Below are 18,051 nucleotides of genomic sequence, written 5' to 3'. Positions count from 1 at the left end.
GACACATGATCCTCCAGTATTTGCAGTGCCACAAGAACAGAATCAGCATGATGATAACTTGGAGGACAAATTGCTTTAGGACATAGCAAGAACCAATTCAGGGTTGTTGATGGTATTCATAGGACTGCTGCAGATGGCAGAATACAGGTTTTTTGCTTGAGAAATGAGCAATTACTGGTACTATCACCTGTGATGAAGGCTTGAGATGACAAAAAGTGGTTGCAAAACTTCTGGATGCATAAGGGTATGTTCTTGAATCTGTGTGCTGAGCTTGCCCCAGCCCTCTAGTGTAGAAGCACCAGAATGAAGAGCTGCACTGCCTGTGAAGAAATGAGTAGCCATCATCTTGTGGAAATTTGCAATGCCAGTTAGCAACCAATCAGTGGAGAATAATTGTGGAGCTGGAAAATACATTGGGATGGCATTATCATGCAAGTAGGCAGGGCCACTAATTGTCTCTTCCTGCTATGCAGCACTTTAGTTCACAGTAATGTGTAAGATGAAGTGAATAGATTTTCAGTAGTGAGATTCCCAAACTCTGGTGGAAACAATTCACAGAATGATAGCTTGACATACATCCAGCACTGAGCCTCAGTGGCAAATGTTCTTTGTGAATTTCCTGTTCCTTCCCTTTAAAGATACCCTTATATCCCTTTAAAGGGAGTTTTCTTTCCCTTTAAAAGTACTTTTCCCTGTGTAAGTAATGAAGTTCAGGTTACCAGTACATAAATATGTTTCCACAGATGTGGAATAAAACCAAACTTTTGGAAAGTGAATATTATTTTCCAGCATACAGAAACTATTGATAACATTCAGAGATCGTGCCAATACTTGCATTTGCAGTAATAATCTGCACAATAATAATTACGAGGTTCATAGCAAGGTGCACCCCAGTCTCCTGCCCCAGATCACAATACTCTCCGACCCTAGGTCACATCTCAAACCTCTGCACTCCAGTCCCCTGCCCTAGGTCACAACCACCTCCTTCACCCAAACTCCCTCCCAGACTGCAGTCTCCCTCCTGCATCCCAATCCCTTACCTCTAGCTCCTCTCTGCACCCATCCTCCATCTCAGACCCACATCTCCTCCAGTAACATCATACATAGAAGAGTGCGGCCCTCAACCACTTTCCAAAACCTTGGAGTGGCCCCCCATCAATAATTATTGCCCATGCCTATGTTAAACATATTGGCTGTATCTAGACTGGCCAGTTTTTCTGGAAAATCATCCGCTTTTCTGGAAAAAATTGCCAGCTGTCTACACTGGCCGCTTGAATTTCCGCAAAAGCACTGACTTCCTACTGTAAGAAATCAGTGCTTCTTGCGGAAATACTATGTTGCTCCTGTTCAGGCAAAAGTCTCTTTTGTGCAAAGCTTTTGCGCAAAAGGGCCAGCGTATACAGCTCAGATTTGTTTTCCGCAAAAAAGCCCTGATCGCGAAAATGGCTTTTTTGCGGAAAAGCACGTCTAGATTGGCACAGACACTTTTCCGCAAAAAGTGCTTTTGCAGAAAAGCGTCCGTGCCAATCCAGACACTCTGTTCCGAAAATGCTTTTAACAGAAAACTTTTCCGTTATAAGCATTTCCGGAAAATCATGCCAATCTAGACGTAGCCATTGTTTAAACAGTTAACCAGGGGTGTCCACTGGTCCCCTCACCCACCGCTGGGCTGGAGCGGCCTCTCCCACTGCAGACAGGAACTGCTTCAGCCTGGCCGGAGCAGTTCCTGTCCACTCTAAACCTCCCTCACAGGGCTAGAGCAGCCCCCTACCCATGGCAGGCAGGGGGCTGCTCCAGCCCCCACCAGTTAACCAGTAAGCCTCACCAGTTAAGGGTGAGACTTACTAGTTAACTGGTTAAACCTTCACATCCCTAACAGTAACAAAGCAGCACAACTGTAAATCAACTAAGTCTATAAAAAAATTATTTCACAGTATGAGATAAATTAGAGATAGGAGCAACATACATTCATATTTTTCTGAACAAGAATGCACAAGACACTTTGAATGTAGGAATCTGACAGCTTAAGTATGACAAGATAGCAATGAGTTTCTGAGGTGTGAATCTTTATATTGTTTTTTTTAAAGAAAAGAGAAATTGGATAAGAACATAGGTGGTGATGGAAACTTATAATAAGGTGGTTGCAGTTAATATTTATGTTATGTTAGAACTCTCTTGTACAGCATCCTACACAATCATAGAAAATAAATAATTCCTTTCCTGAAATGCTTACAATCAAAAGGAAGAGGAGCTGGATACAATTCACCAGCAAACTGATATGGTTAAAAATTGGCACAGCTGTATTTGTTACATGAAGCACAGTTTTGTATTATGGTTGGTTAGAGCTATATCAAATTCACAGCCATGAAAAATGCCTTAAGGACAATGAAATCTTGTTTCCCACCATGAAATCTGGTCTTTTGTGAGCATTTACCCTTTACTATACAAATTTCATGGTGGACACTAATGTTTTTCAAATTGGAAGTCCTGACCGGAAATGGTATTGCAGGGGAGATTGCAAGGTTATTTTAGGGAGGGTTGCGGTATGATATTGCCTTCCTTATTTCTGTGCTACTTTCAGACCTGGGCAGCTGGGGAGTCGTGGTTGTTTGCTGGGTGCCCAGCTCTGAAGGCAGCACCCTTGCCAGAAGTAAGGATGATGATAATATAACATACCAGAAGGGTCTAAAGAAAAAACAAAAAAAATCTGTTGTATCCCCCAGAGGAACATGTCTATTAGCAGTGGTTGTTCTGGTCCAGTAAAAAACTACCGTATTTTTCATATAAACATCCACAACACAAATCACACAAGGATAGATGATTTGGGCTGGAAGAGACCTCAGGGGGTCATCTAATCATGGCAATTCTAGTTGACCTCTCCTCATCATGAGAACAGAGCAGTGCGGCTGCCACAGCGCATTAGGTTGCCAGTTTGGGTCGGAGACATTCCTAGAGGTTTCCACGCCGCTGTCTTTATTAGAGAGGTAATGATGCAGGCTTTAATTCCTGCAGGCTCCAGGGCAATCTCGCTGGCAACACCGCAGTACAGCAAAGACTCTCAAACTTGACAAAGTATCTTGTATAAGGGACAAACCAAGGGATACGCAGAGAGACCCACCCGCTAAGGGCAGGCGGGGTGCTGGGAAGCCACCCTGCGGGCTGCCATGGGCGGGGCGAGCCAGGTGTGCAGAAGGCAGAGAGGGGCAGGGGACTCCCCCGGGCGGGCGAGTGGGGAGAAGAGGTTCATTTACATTCTGTTTGCCCTGCCGCAGCTGCATGAAGTGCACGTGCTGACCGCCGGTCACGCAGCCCTCGCTGAGGCCAGACACCCGAGGCGGAGGAGCTGAGCCGCTGCCACACGCCCCTCGTGATTGACAGCCAGCAGCGGCGTGGCTCGGCCGGGCTTCCGCGCGCGCATGCGCAAGGGCGTGGCGCGAACGGCGGCGCTTCTGCTGGCGTCGCTGCCGCGGGAAGCTGCAGCACGTGCGCGCGGGCGGTGGCAGCGCGGCTGGAACTCGCTGTGGGTAACCGTCTCTCTCCCCGCCCGCGTACGGGACCTGCAGCCCCGGGCCGGGCTCCTGGGCTAATGCTGGCCGCGGCGGCCGGGCTCGTGGTGTGTGGCCGGGGCAGGGGGGCGCTAGCAGCCAGGGGATGCTTCCTCCCCTCGGCCTGAGCCCGCTTGGCCTGGCACTGCTGGGGTGCGCCACGTGCGGCTCTTGCCCTGTGGCTAGTTGGCTTGAACAGTGTCTGGTTTGGCTGTTGAGAGTGGCCAGTTAGCTCTGGCTGCTTCAGAACTGGTTGGATTCCAGGGGCTTGCAGCGCTCCCGGGGGCGGGCTTTTTGCAAACCCCAATGTGTGAGCTCTGGGAATCACGCTCCCTGCAAAGGGATGGCGCTGCACTGTGCACTAAGTGCTCCCAGCCTTGGGTTCAGCTGCCCTAGTTCTTTCCAGACAGGGCAGCTAGCGGAGCTCAGTTTAAACACCGGTGTCTAGACTGGCCAGTTTTTTCCGGAAAATCAGCTGCTTTTCTGGAAAAACTTGCCAGCTGTCTACACTGGCCGCTTGAATTTCCGCAAAAGCACTGACTTCCTACTGTAAGAAATCAGTGCTTTTTGCTGAAATACTATGCTGCTCCTGTTCGGGCAAAAGTCCCTTTTGCGCAAAACTTTTGTGCAAAAGGGCCAGTGTAGACAGCTCAGATTTGTTTTTTGCAAAAAAGCCCCCCATCGTGAAAATGGCGATTGGGGCTTTTTTTGCGGAAAAGCGTCCATGCCAATCTAGACGCTCTTTTCCGAAAATGCTTTTAACGGAAAACTTTTCCGTTAAAAGCATTTCCGGAAAATCATGCCAGTCTAGACGTAGCTGTTGGTTTTAAATCGCGGCTAAACTGCATTGCTGTAAATGCCGCAAAGTAAGCTAGGCACTTGCACTGATGGAACTGCCACAGCTGAAGCAGGCTCAAGAAGTTGAAATGTGAATTAATGATCAGACACTTTAAAATATTTTCTGGAAGTTGGCCATTGTGGCAGTGGTTTGGGATAGTAAGATAATCAGACAACTCATTACTGAAGGGGTCTCTTTAAGATCACATTAGGCTTTTCCTAGGCTACAGTTGTACCTATGTTAGCAACAGTTTAGGTTGCACAGGATTGGCTCTGAGGAAGTTGCTATTTTGCCATCTAAACAAAAATGCAGTATAAAGCTCTTGTTTCTAATGGGCATACTCAAAATATGCACCCTTGACACACCATTGAAGATTTGATGGTAACATTTCCAGATGCTATCCTAAATTATGTTCATACAATTCTAATCTGGGAAAAACCATCCACGTTACTAAAGACAGTTGGTCAAAAGAAGCCCTTTGCTCATCTATAAATATTGGGGGAGGGAAGGAGAATGGCACCATTTCAATTTTTATGTCTTTAAGAAAAAAGCCCTCTCCTCCTTATGTTGGTTTCGATTGCACTATTTAGCTGGCATTCTATTTCCACATCTACAGTGTAATTAAATTGCTTGAGAAGAGATTGGAAAATGGCATTGTGTGGTTCTATGTCCGTCCTAGTGAATTCCAGATTGATTTTACTAGTGGATAGATTATTTGTCTAAAATGGAAACTCTGAACTTTGACTAGGATCTGAAAACTTATGTGTGGCTCTTTCTGATTCTTGCGTCACCAGGATTATAGATCCAATACACAAGACTTATTTTTTGACCAGGTAAGCAGATATGATTATGAATGTACAAAGGCATTAGATCTGTTGAGTAAGAATACTGGTGTTACATTGTAATTTTTCTTGGCATGATGACACTTTCAATCCCTAGTGCAGATGAAAAAGATTTAGTGAGATTACTGTCAGTTAAAGCTTTAATTGAAAAAGTATTAATTTGAGCTCCATTCCGTTAAAAAATAAAAAAAAATAAAAAATGCTTCCCCACTGGAAAGTATGAGAATGTTGGAGAAGTTATTACTGATTCTTGAATATACAGAGGAATCATTCAATATAAATGTAAATCAGTACTTCAAAGTGCGTTAGTCATATTTTCATGTTTTTTGAAGTTGGTGCAAAGACTTATATTTGTATTGATAGTACCTGGAGGCTTCCAACAAGTCAGAGCCCCATTGGCCTAGATGCTCTAAAGATTTATTAAATAACTGCCCCTTCCCTAGATTGCTCTTAGCATCAAAACCAAAATATACACAATGGATGAGACCAAGGGGGGAAGAAAAAGGGAGGGGGGAGAATGGATGTGTTGGTGAGAGTGGGAGAAGTGGAGTAGGAAAAATAAGAGTTAATGAAACATTCAGAAGTAATGTATAGTTTCAGAATCCAATGCCATCCTTAAATGCAACAAGGCTTTGATTTTAATGTGTGTGTATACACTGGAGCAGTTTTCATAAAAATTCTGAAATATTTCATGGGTGTCTGGACATTAAAATAAAGGCCACAGTATACAGAACTTAGTATAGGAGTAGGGCCCAACTCAGTAAATTATTACATACCTTAATTTCTACTATTAGGTGTAACTCTAGATGTTTTGTAATGTTTCAGGATTTGTCATAATGGATGAAGACACAGGATATAATAAAGGTATTGAGGGAAAATAGATTGTTTCTTTTGTTAACACTGAAATTCAGAATTGATTTAAAATATTTGTTTCCCTCCCAGTTGAAGATGTGGTTGGTTGTCATGTTGAAGATGCTGTGACATTTTGGGCACAGGTGAGGTAAAAAAAAACAACTCCTTCTTGGAAAAAGGTATTCCAATAAATTGTTCGTTTAATCTGGTTTCACACAAAAATGGCAGAGTTAAACTTAGACAAAAGTTAACATGTTTGATGGGTATATGAATAAGAATGGAGATGGGGGGAAAAAATCCTAACCTAGGTTCCAAAGATGAACATTCAACAATGTGGTTAAAATATTTCATCCAACTGTTGAGTTGCTTAACACTGGTCTAAATAGAAGTCACGTATTGCCTTCTGAGTTGGGTTAGAAAACTATTGACCATCAGCCAACTCAAATTTTGCATAGATTCATTACTCTATTCAGTGTGCAATAGGTGTTACTTAAAATCTTGAATGTTAGAACTATCAGTGTTGGATCAGGAATAGTATGGAACATTTACTTTGGGATCTTTAAACTTTTAACATGACTAACTTAGATGTTCTAAGAAAATAAAAATGAACAAAACAAAAATAATGGAAAAATCTATCCTGTTTCTCAAGTTAGAATGGAAAACGGCAGGCCGCTTGGCAATTTCTGTAACTTTGTGACTTTTAATTCTTCATGTGGAATTTTACATGGTGGCAATAAGAGCAACTGTTAAAATAGAGAAAATGATTGTAAAATCCAAAATTGGTAAGGAGACTCAGTGGCAGATGTAGTACTTGAAACTTCTTTTAACCTTTTAAAAAATTCACTAGATATCCTGTTGGTGTCATGTTTAATTACAGTATTTTTAATTACTTACTGGCTTAATTGTACACAGGTAGTCACAGATTCATTATGGGGCATAAGCGTTTCTTTAAACTATTAGAAGATTTACCTGACATTGGTTGGGTCCTTCACTCAGATATGTTTTGTTTTTCTTAATTTAATAATTTTTTCTTGGGAGGTGCTGGGGATGAGGGATGAAGTATGCAGGCTGCTTTGGGGAGAGAGGACAATGCCATCCCTTTCTCACCACAACAGCTTGAGAAGTGCCTGTGCATAACTGCTGTAGTTGCAATGTGCACAACCAGGGGAGGGGTGTATGTCCCCTGGCTGAGGGACAGACAGACACATAGACAGAGAAACTCTCTCAAATACATAGTATGTAGCTGTCCCTTACTCCACCTCTGCCTTCTGCTGCCCTAATGGGGTTATGGGTGTCCTGTTCCCCATCTGTGTCCCTTTGCTGCTCCCCAGTAGTCATTCTGCAGTACAGGCAGTCCCCGGGTTACGTACAAGATAGGGACTATAGGTTTGTTCTTAAGTTGAATTTGTATGTAAGTCGGAACTGGCTCCAGATTCAGCTACTGCCACTGAAACTGACCAGGGGCTGACTACAGGAAGCCGGAGGAAGAGTTGCTCTGCCCCCAGCTTCCTGGAATCAGCCTGATCCGTTTCAACAGCTGCTGAATCTGGAGCCTGGGACAGAACAGCTGGGGCGCTACCCGGTAGGTTCCCACAGGACCAACCCGGCAGCACCCCAGCTGCTCTACCCGAGGCGTCCCGCAACAAAAGCCTGGTCTGCTTGGGGGGGGCGCACTAGCTGCGCTCCCTTCCCTCCCCAGCAAACCAGGGAGACCCGAGCAAAGCCGCACAGGCGGAGGGACCCCGCCGCCCATGTGGCTTTGCTCCTTTGCCCCCGTGTGGCTTTGCTGCTTTGCTTGTTTGCCCGGGAGCAAAGCCTCCCAGGCGGCGGCTTTGCTCGGGTGTCCCTGGTCTGCTGGGGGGGTCCAGCGGCTTTGCTGGACCCCCCCAGCAGACCGGGGAGACGGGGAGAAGCTTTTCTCGCCCCGGAGGACACGGGTGGCGACCCGCCGCCCGTGGGCTCCGGGGCAAGAAAAGCCCTGTTCGTAAGTGCGGATCCGACATGGATCCGCGTAAGTCGGGGACTGCCTGTATAACTGTCCCTCCTGTCAGACTCCTCCATTTCCATTTGATAAGAAACAATTGAATTCCAGGCATATCCCATTGTCCTAGCATAACCAAAACCTGACCTCACTTTAAGCTACGATAAGAAGAAGCTGCATGCCAACCTTGGTGATCCTAGCTCTTATCATTTAGGAGCAGTTGTGGAACAAATGGACTCATGGATGAACAGACAGACAACATTTCTAAAATATGTAGTAGACTTGGAAATTTATGCACTGACTATTATAAGGGGTTCATTAGAACTATCACTAGTTACAATGTCCCTCTTTAGAATTTTAATTTATGCATTCTGCAACTTAATCCTATAATTTTTCCAGTATTCTATACCCTGCTATTCTTTTAATGGATAACTAAGTCAATTTTATTACATTAATATTTTCTCTCCCTCTCCACATTCTGGATTTTCTGTTTATGTACTACTATGTATTTGAGAGACTTTATCGGTCTCTGGTTCAAAAACTCCTCCTAAAAATGGTAAGGGTTAGAACCACCCTTTGGTATAGCTGTTTTAACTTAAAGCAAGGAAAGGGTTTAGTTATGACAGGAAAATGGGATCTGCCTGGAAAGGGATTGCGTCTTATAAAACCAAACAGAAAAGAGACAAAATCATTAGGCAGATGAAAGGGGCTTGCTAGGGGCATGCCTCTTCCCTTTTGTCATTTGGCACTGCCCCAGTCTCAAGCCTCCGAGCACCAAGGCACCCTTTAGGGAGAGCCCCCGCTGCTCAATTCCTATGCGAACATTGTTGGCCGTTCCCCTTAATCAGGGAACCAGAGGAAAGTGCACAGTTTGCCACATTGCTCACTCTGGCTAGGGAGTGCAGGATGCAGACAAACCCAAGCCTGCCTCATCTGGGGGTCATGCATCCATCTCCTAGCTGTACCTGCTGGAGCTACATTGGACATGGGGAGGCGCTTCTCATCTGGTCCCAAGCAGTGGCAATAAAAGGGGGCTGGGGTAGTTCTCTCTCCCCAGGCCAGCCTGTTTACTGAAGTCCTCATCATTGCAATGATTCAAATGAAGACTGTACGTTTTCATTTTATTTTCCAAAAAATAGAAATTAATTGAGTTAAGGACCTAAGCAGTGCTGCATAAATCTAGTATAATATAATAAATGTCACATTTATTGTAGTTGATGCATTTTGATTTATCAGGTTGTAAAAAACTGTAATTTAAAAGGATCTGTTCATATTAGTAAAATCAAAAAATTATTCTTACAAGTAAGAAAACCGGATATAAACATATTGCTTTTCCCCATAATGTTGGAAGAGGAGTGCTACATACATATTCCCAAAAATACTGGAATGCTCACATTATGTGAGTTTTTTATAACAATGTTTTGCAAGATATCTTAAGACTATAATCTCTCAAAGTTAAGCTATTAACTTAACCATGATGATGTGGCTTGTATAGATGTGTGGCTTGTATAGATGTCATTCTAGCAGAAAATTGGCAAACTGTGCACAGGTGCACTTTCCTCTGCTTCCCTGATGCACAGGTGTCTCCTGATCCCTGAAAGTCAGTTTCCAGCATTGGAGAGAAATTGCAAATAAGCGTGTGTATATACAGTTCAGAATTTAGAAGTTAAAAGTTGTCAGGGCAGTGCAGTGGTGTCAAGATTAGTAGATGTTTTGACTTACTGGCTTTTGAAACATTTTAAAAGGTTTTCAAATTATAGCTAACTCTTTTTATTCTCCCATCCTACGTCTTAGAACATCAGTAGAAATAATGACATCTTGAAATTGAGTCATACATTGGCTGAAGTTTGTCCTCAGGCCAGCTCGGTTTTTGGCAATCCTGATTTTACTAAGGTAAGAAGTGTGTGAGATTGATGGTTTTTTTTTTTTTTTACACGTACATACAAATCTTTAAAAAACAGTGAATAGTCTTGCAGCACCTTAGAGACTAACAAAAAATATAGATGGTATCATGAGTGGTGGTCTGTTGCTTTCTTAGTTGGGCCTATCTTGAAGAAGCTAATGCTTAGGTACTCGTTTGGCTCTGTCAGTCTGTTTTTCCACTTCTCTAGGTGGGTATTTTAAGTTTTAAGAAGGCTTTATATAGACCCTATAGGTGTTTGTCTCTGTGGGGTTGGAGCAAATCCGGTTGTATCCTAGGGCCTGGCTGTAAACAATTAACTGTGAAATTTATCTGGGATGGAAAGCTCGTGATACCATCTACATTTTTTTTTTTTGTTAGTCTCTAAGGTTCTATAGGACTATTCACTGTTTTCAGTTTTTTTTCTGTTAGGCTATGTCTAGACTACATCTCTCTGTTGAAAGAGGGAAGTAAATGAGCCCAATCGAAAGCGCAAATGAAGCGCGGATTTAAATATCCTGTGCTTCATTTGCATATTCGTGTCCAATTGCTGTTTTGAAAAAGGGTATTGCAAAAGCGCAGTCTAGACGCAGTTCTTTGGGGGGGAAAAAACACCTTTTTCGAAAGAACTTGTACTCCTGAAAAAATGAGTACGGGTTCTTTCAAAAAAGGGTGGGTTTTTTTTGTTTTTTGAAAGAACTGTGTCTAGACTGCACTTTCGCTTTCGAAATACCCTTTTTCAAAACAGCGATCGGACACGAATATGCAAATGAAGTGCAGGATATTTAAATCCTTGCTTCATTTGCACTTTCGATCGGGCTCATTTTACATCCCTCTTTCAACAGAAGGATGTAGTCTAGACGAACCCTTACAGACTAACATGGCTACCCCTTCTTAGTTACACAGTTGAATTTTTAGATATTTTCTCTGTAACACAACTTGTATTTTCTCAACTAAAAAGTAAGAGAAATACTCAAGGAAAAATGTTTGTTTAATGTTAAATCTTTCTTCCCTTTAGATATGATTCTTTTCCATTAAAAAAGAACCTGTTAAGAGAACATTTAAAGTTGCAGTTAACTACTGGATTCAGGAATTGGCATAGTGAAATTTACATGTGTAACTTGAACTGTTCCTGTGTCCATTAGGCATTATAGTAACTAGGGATATTAAGGACTAGTCAGTTGACTAGTTAACTTTCCTCCCCTTCCACCTCTTGCTGCCTCTATCAGATAGAGGCAGCAAAGGAGGGGAAAGAAGGGGTACTTCCCGGGCTCAGCTGTGCAGCGATGCCCCTTTTAAACACAGAGGCAGCATTCAAAGGGAAAGTGCCGCACAGCTGAGCCCGGGATCAGGTATATAGTGCTGCCGTGTGTGGAGCCCGGGGTCAGCTGAGGACTCCCCAACTGACCCTGGGTTCTGGGGAAATGCGTGGAACCACGGTCAGCTGGGGAGTCCCCAGCTGATCCTGTGCTCCGCGTGGCCTTTCAAATAGGCCGCGTGGCATGGAGCCCAAGGTCAGTGGGGGACTCTGCGTCCCCTGCTGACCCTAGGCTCCATGCTGCACTGTTGCTTTGAAATGCACAAGAGCCCCCATTGGAGGCTCAAAGCTGACATGAGCATGCTGTCCAGAGTCCACGGGACTTCCCGCTAACCCCGGACTGTATGCGGAGTTCTGCATTCCTCCTTTGAAATGTATGAGAGTTCCAGCGGGGACTTTGGTACATTTCAAAAGAGGAATGCGGAAGTGCCTGCCGACTAGTCGAGTAGTTGCTGGAAATTCCATCAACTACTCAACTAGTAAAATAACCAATAGTTAACATCCCTAATAATAATCTTGAATTACAGTGACATTATATTTCAAATGTACAGTTCTCTTCTATAACTTAAATTAACATAGCTAGTAGGATGTTGTAGAACGGCGTGTCATTCTGTGCCTGCTGGACAAATTGTTAATGACACGTTGCCGTGAAGTATTGTATGACTGTTGAGGGTTATATATTTTGAAGCATCCAACTTATGCTAGTGTAGGGGTTAGAATGCTGGGTTAAGTGAGCTACCACTCTGCTTCAATATTGTACAAATATCCAGATTACAAACTTTTAAAAAATAAGGGTTGTAATGAATTGTGATTTTTATATAAAAAATAAATTTCAGGTGCATTTATACTTAAAGAATTCCATTTTCTCATCTACAGATCTACGGTGGATGTTTCTCTGAAGATAAATGTTGGTATAGATGCAAAGTACAGCAAGTGATCAGTGATGAAAAGGCAGGAAATAACCTTTAGGATATAACTGTTCTTTACAAGCAAATATATGGAAGCCAAAACCATATAATTTTGAGGTGTATCATTGCCTAAAACCCATGAATGGATATTTCTAAAGATTGTTCTGATTTTTTTAAACTGTATACTTAATTAGTAAATACTTAGCTGTTTAAGCAAGCTACTAGAACAAATCTACTGAAGATTTCCTTTGAGAAGATTGCTGTAATTTCAGGAACACTTACTACCTTTCGTATCTCAGTTTCACTGTTTTCATGTATGATACCATTTTCTTCAGATATTGAAATTTTAAGATACTTATTAGTTTGTCATAGGGATGTCAATGTGTAGTTGACTATACAATTAACCAGTAAGCCTAGGCTTATCAGTTAATCTTGTTGGCTACATGCATTGCTGTAAACACCGCTAATAAATACTAAGGATTTTTAAACAGAAAAGCTTTGACCTTGAAAATGTGTTTTGCCAACCATAAAAATGATACAACTTAAGACAACACATTTTATATTTGTAATTTTATTTTTAATTTTTAGTTTTAATGGTGTAGCTTGAGCTGTGACTTCTTTTTCTGTAACAGACTTGATTCTAAAGGCTTAGCTATCTCTTCTGTATCTCTTGATCAACTGTAAAACTCCCTTTTACATCACAGATATATAGTCCTCTTAAGTACGGTAAATGTTAATCCATATGATTTAACTAGATTTTTAGTTGCTGTACTTATTTATATTTTGTATTATTGCCACAGTGTCAGGTATTATACATTGATTATGGAAATTCTGAGATTCTAAACCGATCAGAAATAGTTGAAATTCCAAAGAACTTGCAGTTTCCCAGCATTGCGAATAAGTATAGACTCTGGGGATTACAGATTCCTCCTGATCAGGATTTAAATCAATTTGACCAGGTAAGTTATAGACGTGTGTAGCTGATGAACTCTGTAACAAATAAAACCAAATTGTCTACAGATTTTCATCCTCAGGGATCTATAAAAGATAAATGGTGAGGATGTCTTTACCCATCAAGCTGAGACTCAGGAGGGTGTTGGTAAGATTGTCAGCTCTCCAACCATTAATGAACTTTAAAAGCCAATATGGCCATTTTGAAAATCAGTGCTCTAAAGGGCCATACGGCAGGGACCTAGACAGGAGAGAAGTAGGGGTTGGTGGAAACTGCATAGGGGATCAAGTTAGAGCTTGCAGGACTGCTGTGGGCCTCTCTTCTGGCTCTTGAGCTTTCTGCTGCTAGAAAGGAGAGGGGGACCTCTCCCCCAGAGCTTTATACTACCTGCTGGCAAGGGGGGAGTGAGCCCCTTTCCAGGGCTGGATTAAATCTTCTGGGGGTCCCCTAGGGTCTGGAGTGGTGCCAAAATGATAGGTTCAGAATGTGAGATGGGGCTATAGGACGATGCAGGAGAGTGAGAGCGCGAGGGAATGCAAGCTCTGGGGTAGGGTTGAGAATGAAGTGTTTGTGATGCGGAAGGGGGCTCCAAACTGGGGACAAAGGGTTTGGAGTGCAGACAGGAGGTTGGGGTTGGTGGTGCAGGGCATGGAAAGGAGCTAGGGTTCTTGAGTGGGCTCAAGGTTGGGCTGTGGGGTCTGATCAAGACCTCATATGCCAACCCTGATCCCCAGCACTGAGTCCCATCTTGCACCCCAAGTCCCTAACTCCCTCCCGAAATCTTTAAGGAGGGTTGGGGTGCAAGGTTTTGGGAGGGGGTTAGGGTGTGGTGGGAGGGGGCTCATGGCTGGGGTTAGTGGGTTGGGGTGCAGGATACTTAGCTGGGGCAGCTCCCCTTTGGTTGGGAGAAGCAGGTGGCTCAATGCTGCCTGCACTGCAGTGCCCTGCACTTGCCTGTAGGCACCACCTCCTATAGCTCCCATTGGGTGTGATTTCTGTCCAGTGGAAGCCGTGGGGGCAGAGCCTGTAGGTGAGAGCAGTGTGGGGACAGAGCTTCCCTTGGTGCTCTCAGAGACATGGCTTGAGCCCGGCTTACATAGCAGCATGTAGAGCTGCTTCCCTTCCCTACCCTCCCCCCCAGCCAGTCACAGCCAGATAATGTGCAAGAGGTTTAGTGCCTGCAGTTCTGGGCTAAGGGAGGGCTTGCAAGAAGATCTGGACTTCTGGCAGCCCAGAAATGTTTTTGCAGGACCCCTTCTTAGCCCTGGGCTGCATCACTGAAATCCCCTTTGTTAATCTGGCCCTGCCCCTTCTCCCAGAGCACAGTGCTGCTTGCCAGCAGGGAGAGAGCGCCCCTTCTGGAGCTAGCTGCTACTTCTAGGGAAAGGGTTTGGGAGAGTCCTCTGACCCCAGCTTTGGGGCAGCCTGCCTGCCTGCATCCCAAACTCTTCATCCTTGGTCTGGGACATTGCAGCTCTCTGCCAGGCACACTTTTACTCATCCTGTTTTTAAATTTTACATTGTTCTGCTCTTAAACAATTTACTTGCATGGGTGCCTTTTTAATTCCATATATTTCCTGGTTATTTTACAAAAGGAGTATCATTTTACTGTACAAATTAGACTTTATGATAGTTCCATCAGTGGCTCTGTAATATTAAATCATTAAGGAGTAATAAGCAATGTGTTAAATTTAGTGGCTCCTACATTGAAGGTTTTTTGCCAAAGTGCCCTCCCCTCATGAAGCGCATTGACCTATCATAAAAGCTGCCTGACTGCTTCCATTTACTTGTCTTTGCCAGAGATGAAAGTTAGCTGGTGCACCCCTGTATGGTATGCTGGCTAGAAATTGTCTGGCTGGGGCACTCAGCTGCAGTGGGAGGGGCGGGGTGCTCCCAGCCTGGCTCCCAACTTCCTGTGGCTGCTGCACTCAGCATCAGGCAGGCAAAAGAAGCTTCTTGGGGACCCCCCCCCAAATGGGCCTGCTATGTTGCTTTTCTTGTTTCCTGTGACTAGTGATTGATGGGAAAGTATACAGCCTGCTGCATTCCTCCTCTGCCCATTCCCTGTGCACCCCCATCCCCTGAAACGGTGCCTTTAGGAGCCGCTCGCATTTGCTTCTGTACACCCAGGCTGCTTCCCTGAGCCCCCTGCCCTGAATCCTGCACCACCATATCACATTTTGCCCTGAGTCCTTACACACTCATAACCCCTTGCCCTGAGCCAGTCTTCATACTCTTAGCCCTGACTCCTGCATTCCCCTTCCCTGAGCTCCTCATACACCCAACCCTAATTCCTATACCTGCCACATTCCCAGCCCTACACTCCCCATTTCCTCAGCCCCTCTCCTAACTCCTATACCCTCCACACGCCAACCCCCTGTTCTAAGCCCTCATATACCCCAACCCTTTGCCCTGAGCCCCCGCACTCTACCTCACACTTACATCAGTACCTGCAAGAAATGTATCCAAGCCCCTCCTGCCTGCTCTATACCCACCACCTGGGAGGGTGGGTTGTAATAGGACAGTACCTGTCATAAATTTAAGTTGCTTCCACTCCTGGTATTTTTAACTGTTAGGGATAAATATTTCCATAACTGCTCTCTGCCTCAGGCTGAACTTTTTAAAAAACTTTATAAAAACAGCTTATTTGAAGAAATGACCAAGTTAACTTAACAGAGAAAACTACTCTTATTTTCAGCCACTTCTTTTAGGGGATACACCACATCCCATTCTTCTCAGCCTTCAAACTTGCCAATGTCTGCACTAGCCATCAGGCTAGTAACTGCAGTTTTTGCCTTTCCTGACTTGAATGCTTTGACTTTCTTAGTCTAGAAATTTCAGTGTTGACATTCATAATGTAGATTTGTATATGTGATAATATAAGTACATTAGTATTCCATTTCAAGTAGTGGATATGTTGCTAATCACACAATTTTTATATAACTTTCTCTGTAGTAGTGAGGTCTTATTTAAGTGGGAGAAATTTGGTACCGTGATTAAACTTTAGCCATTTCATGTAAGTTATTATGACGAATGTGAATAAAATGTTGACAGCTAAAATTAAGGGGAATAGATTTCAATCAGTCACAGATCTTTTCTGTATTACTGAAAGGTTAACCTTGGTATAATGCTGTTAAATTCTTGGCTTGGTATTTTTAAAGTAGCCTAATGTAGTTTGGTACCCAACTTCCATTGAAGCTCCTCTAGGCTCCACTGAAGAACAGATCTGTTTGATGGTGAAAAGTTAGTTACGTTAAACAAAGAGAAACTACTCACTATGAGCAGTTTTATAACTTCTGTCCGTTTATTTTACAGGGGAGAAAGTTCTTGTGCAGTTTAATTTTTGAAAAAGACATTAAAATGCGACACAGAGCCACGTATCAGGATGGTACCATTGTTGCCCAAGCAGAGTATGGAAAAGTGGATATTGGGGAAGAAGTGTCTAAGAAGGGGTTTGCTGAAAAATGCAAATCTCCTATAAATGCTAATAACTGCAAAGAGAAAAAAATAGATGTTGCTCAATGCCAACCCTGGAATGCAAAAATTTCAGCTCCAGTGTGGGAGAACAGACCCAACCCTTCAGGATCCAACCGATTAAAAGGGCATTTTGGTGACCATATCGGAACCATCATGAGGAATCATAACCATCCTGGGAATCATAGGCCTTTTGCAAAGTAAGGAGTGGGAGTTTGATTGTGTGTGTGTCACTACTGAGATTCATTACTGGGCAGTGTGTATTTAGGAAAGGAAGCTGGGAAAAAGGAAAAGACAGTACTTTTTCAGCTATTGCTAAGTTGATATTTTCCCCTTAAAGGTCCCTTAACTAAAGAAAATATTTTGGATTTTTTGTGTGAATTGTATTTCCAATGGGTGGTTAAGGATACCTTTCATTACTTTACTGTAAGACTCACTAGCATTGCCTGAGTCTAGCCTGGAGGGGAGGGGGCATGCAGGTGGTGTTTGGACCTGGCCCAGGGCTGGAGGTGGGTGGGGCCCAGGCAGATGAGGGGAGAAAGAGGGAGATGTGCAGGCCAGTCAGCTGCAGATGCGCTGGGCAGCCTAGCAATGCTGGAGGCAGGGTGCAATGGTGGTGTTGCTCCTGCGAAAGGGGCCGGGGCTGCACTGCCTGGCCATGTATGTGGGACTAGCAGGGCTTCCTCCCCACCCCCTCAAGTCCAGCACCACTTCCTTAGCGGTGTGGCTGCCCCCCGGTGGTCACTCTGCAGTATAGTTGTTCCTAGTGCTCACTGTCCCCAGTAGTGACTGAGTATAGCGTCCCTCATGTTTTAGAAAACATTTGAATTCCAAGCATATCCCATTTTTCTGGCACAACCAAACCCTTACCTTGCTTTAAGTTAGGATACGAGGAAGCTGCCTACCAAATTTTTAAGTCCTAGTTTTTACTGTTTAGGAAGTCTTCTTGAACAAACAGAGACTCAGACACACAAATCTTAAAATAAGTATGGATATAGATAGATCAGTATTGCACAAAACAATACATAGTTTTAGAGATTAAGTCATTTAAGTGCTTTGTCTTTGCTTAATTCCCAAAAGCCATTTGTTCTGCATATACTACAAAGCAAGAGATGTTACTGCTGTAAAATAACAAACTGTATTTGGTGTTAAATGTTAGTTTTGAAAATGCTATACTTATCTCTTGGACTTTCTAAGAACAAAATGAGTTATTGTAGCCTGTTATTAATGAATTGGAGCTTACGCTTCAAGGGCTGACTTTTTGAAACTCTACCCTTCTTGAGAGAGTGCTTAGCTCACAGTTTAGGAAACTCCAGGGGTTTTCAAATTGGTCATCCAAAATCCCTGGACACTTTTGTAATCTTTACGTACCGTGTTGGTCTTAATTATTTTTTTCTAGCTGCATCTTATTTTTCTTTAGTATTGTTTTTGCCCTGTGACT

At 43.4% G+C, this 18,051-nt stretch overlaps 1 protein-coding gene across 3 annotated transcripts in view; it reads left to right on the top strand.

Moving 5' to 3' along the window:
• The first annotated feature begins 1,499 nt into the window (after positions 1-1,499).
• The window catches only part of STK31 (serine/threonine kinase 31), a 93,869-nt gene continuing 77,317 nt past the window's right edge, over positions 1,500-18,051 (top strand). The window contains exons 1-9 of one of the 3 annotated variants that reach the window (XM_025179112.3): positions 1,500-2,923; positions 3,310-3,520; positions 5,178-5,216; positions 6,051-6,089; positions 6,168-6,220; positions 9,853-9,951; positions 12,153-12,227; positions 12,985-13,143; positions 16,452-16,810. In XM_025179112.3, coding sequence (XP_025034897.2) covers positions 6,062-6,089; positions 6,168-6,220; positions 9,853-9,951; positions 12,153-12,227; positions 12,985-13,143; positions 16,452-16,810 — 773 coding nt within the window. In that variant the 5' untranslated portion in view covers positions 1,500-2,923; positions 3,310-3,520; positions 5,178-5,216; positions 6,051-6,061. Of the gene's footprint in view, positions 2,924-3,309; positions 3,521-5,131; positions 5,217-6,050; positions 6,090-6,167; positions 6,221-9,852; positions 9,952-12,152; positions 12,228-12,984; positions 13,144-16,451; positions 16,811-18,051 lie in introns of all 3 variants that reach the window. The other 2 variants (XM_075922194.2, XM_006138366.4) reach the window with 2 other exon arrangements.

The sequence above is a fragment of the Pelodiscus sinensis genome, chromosome 2 (assembly GCF_052426305.1).
Source record: "Pelodiscus sinensis isolate ZL-2025 chromosome 2, ASM5242630v1, whole genome shotgun sequence".
Taxonomy (NCBI): Eukaryota; Metazoa; Chordata; order Testudines; family Trionychidae; genus Pelodiscus; species Pelodiscus sinensis.
The sequence above is the reverse complement of the archived record's forward strand: the minus strand, read 5'-3'. Positions and strand labels throughout refer to the sequence as shown.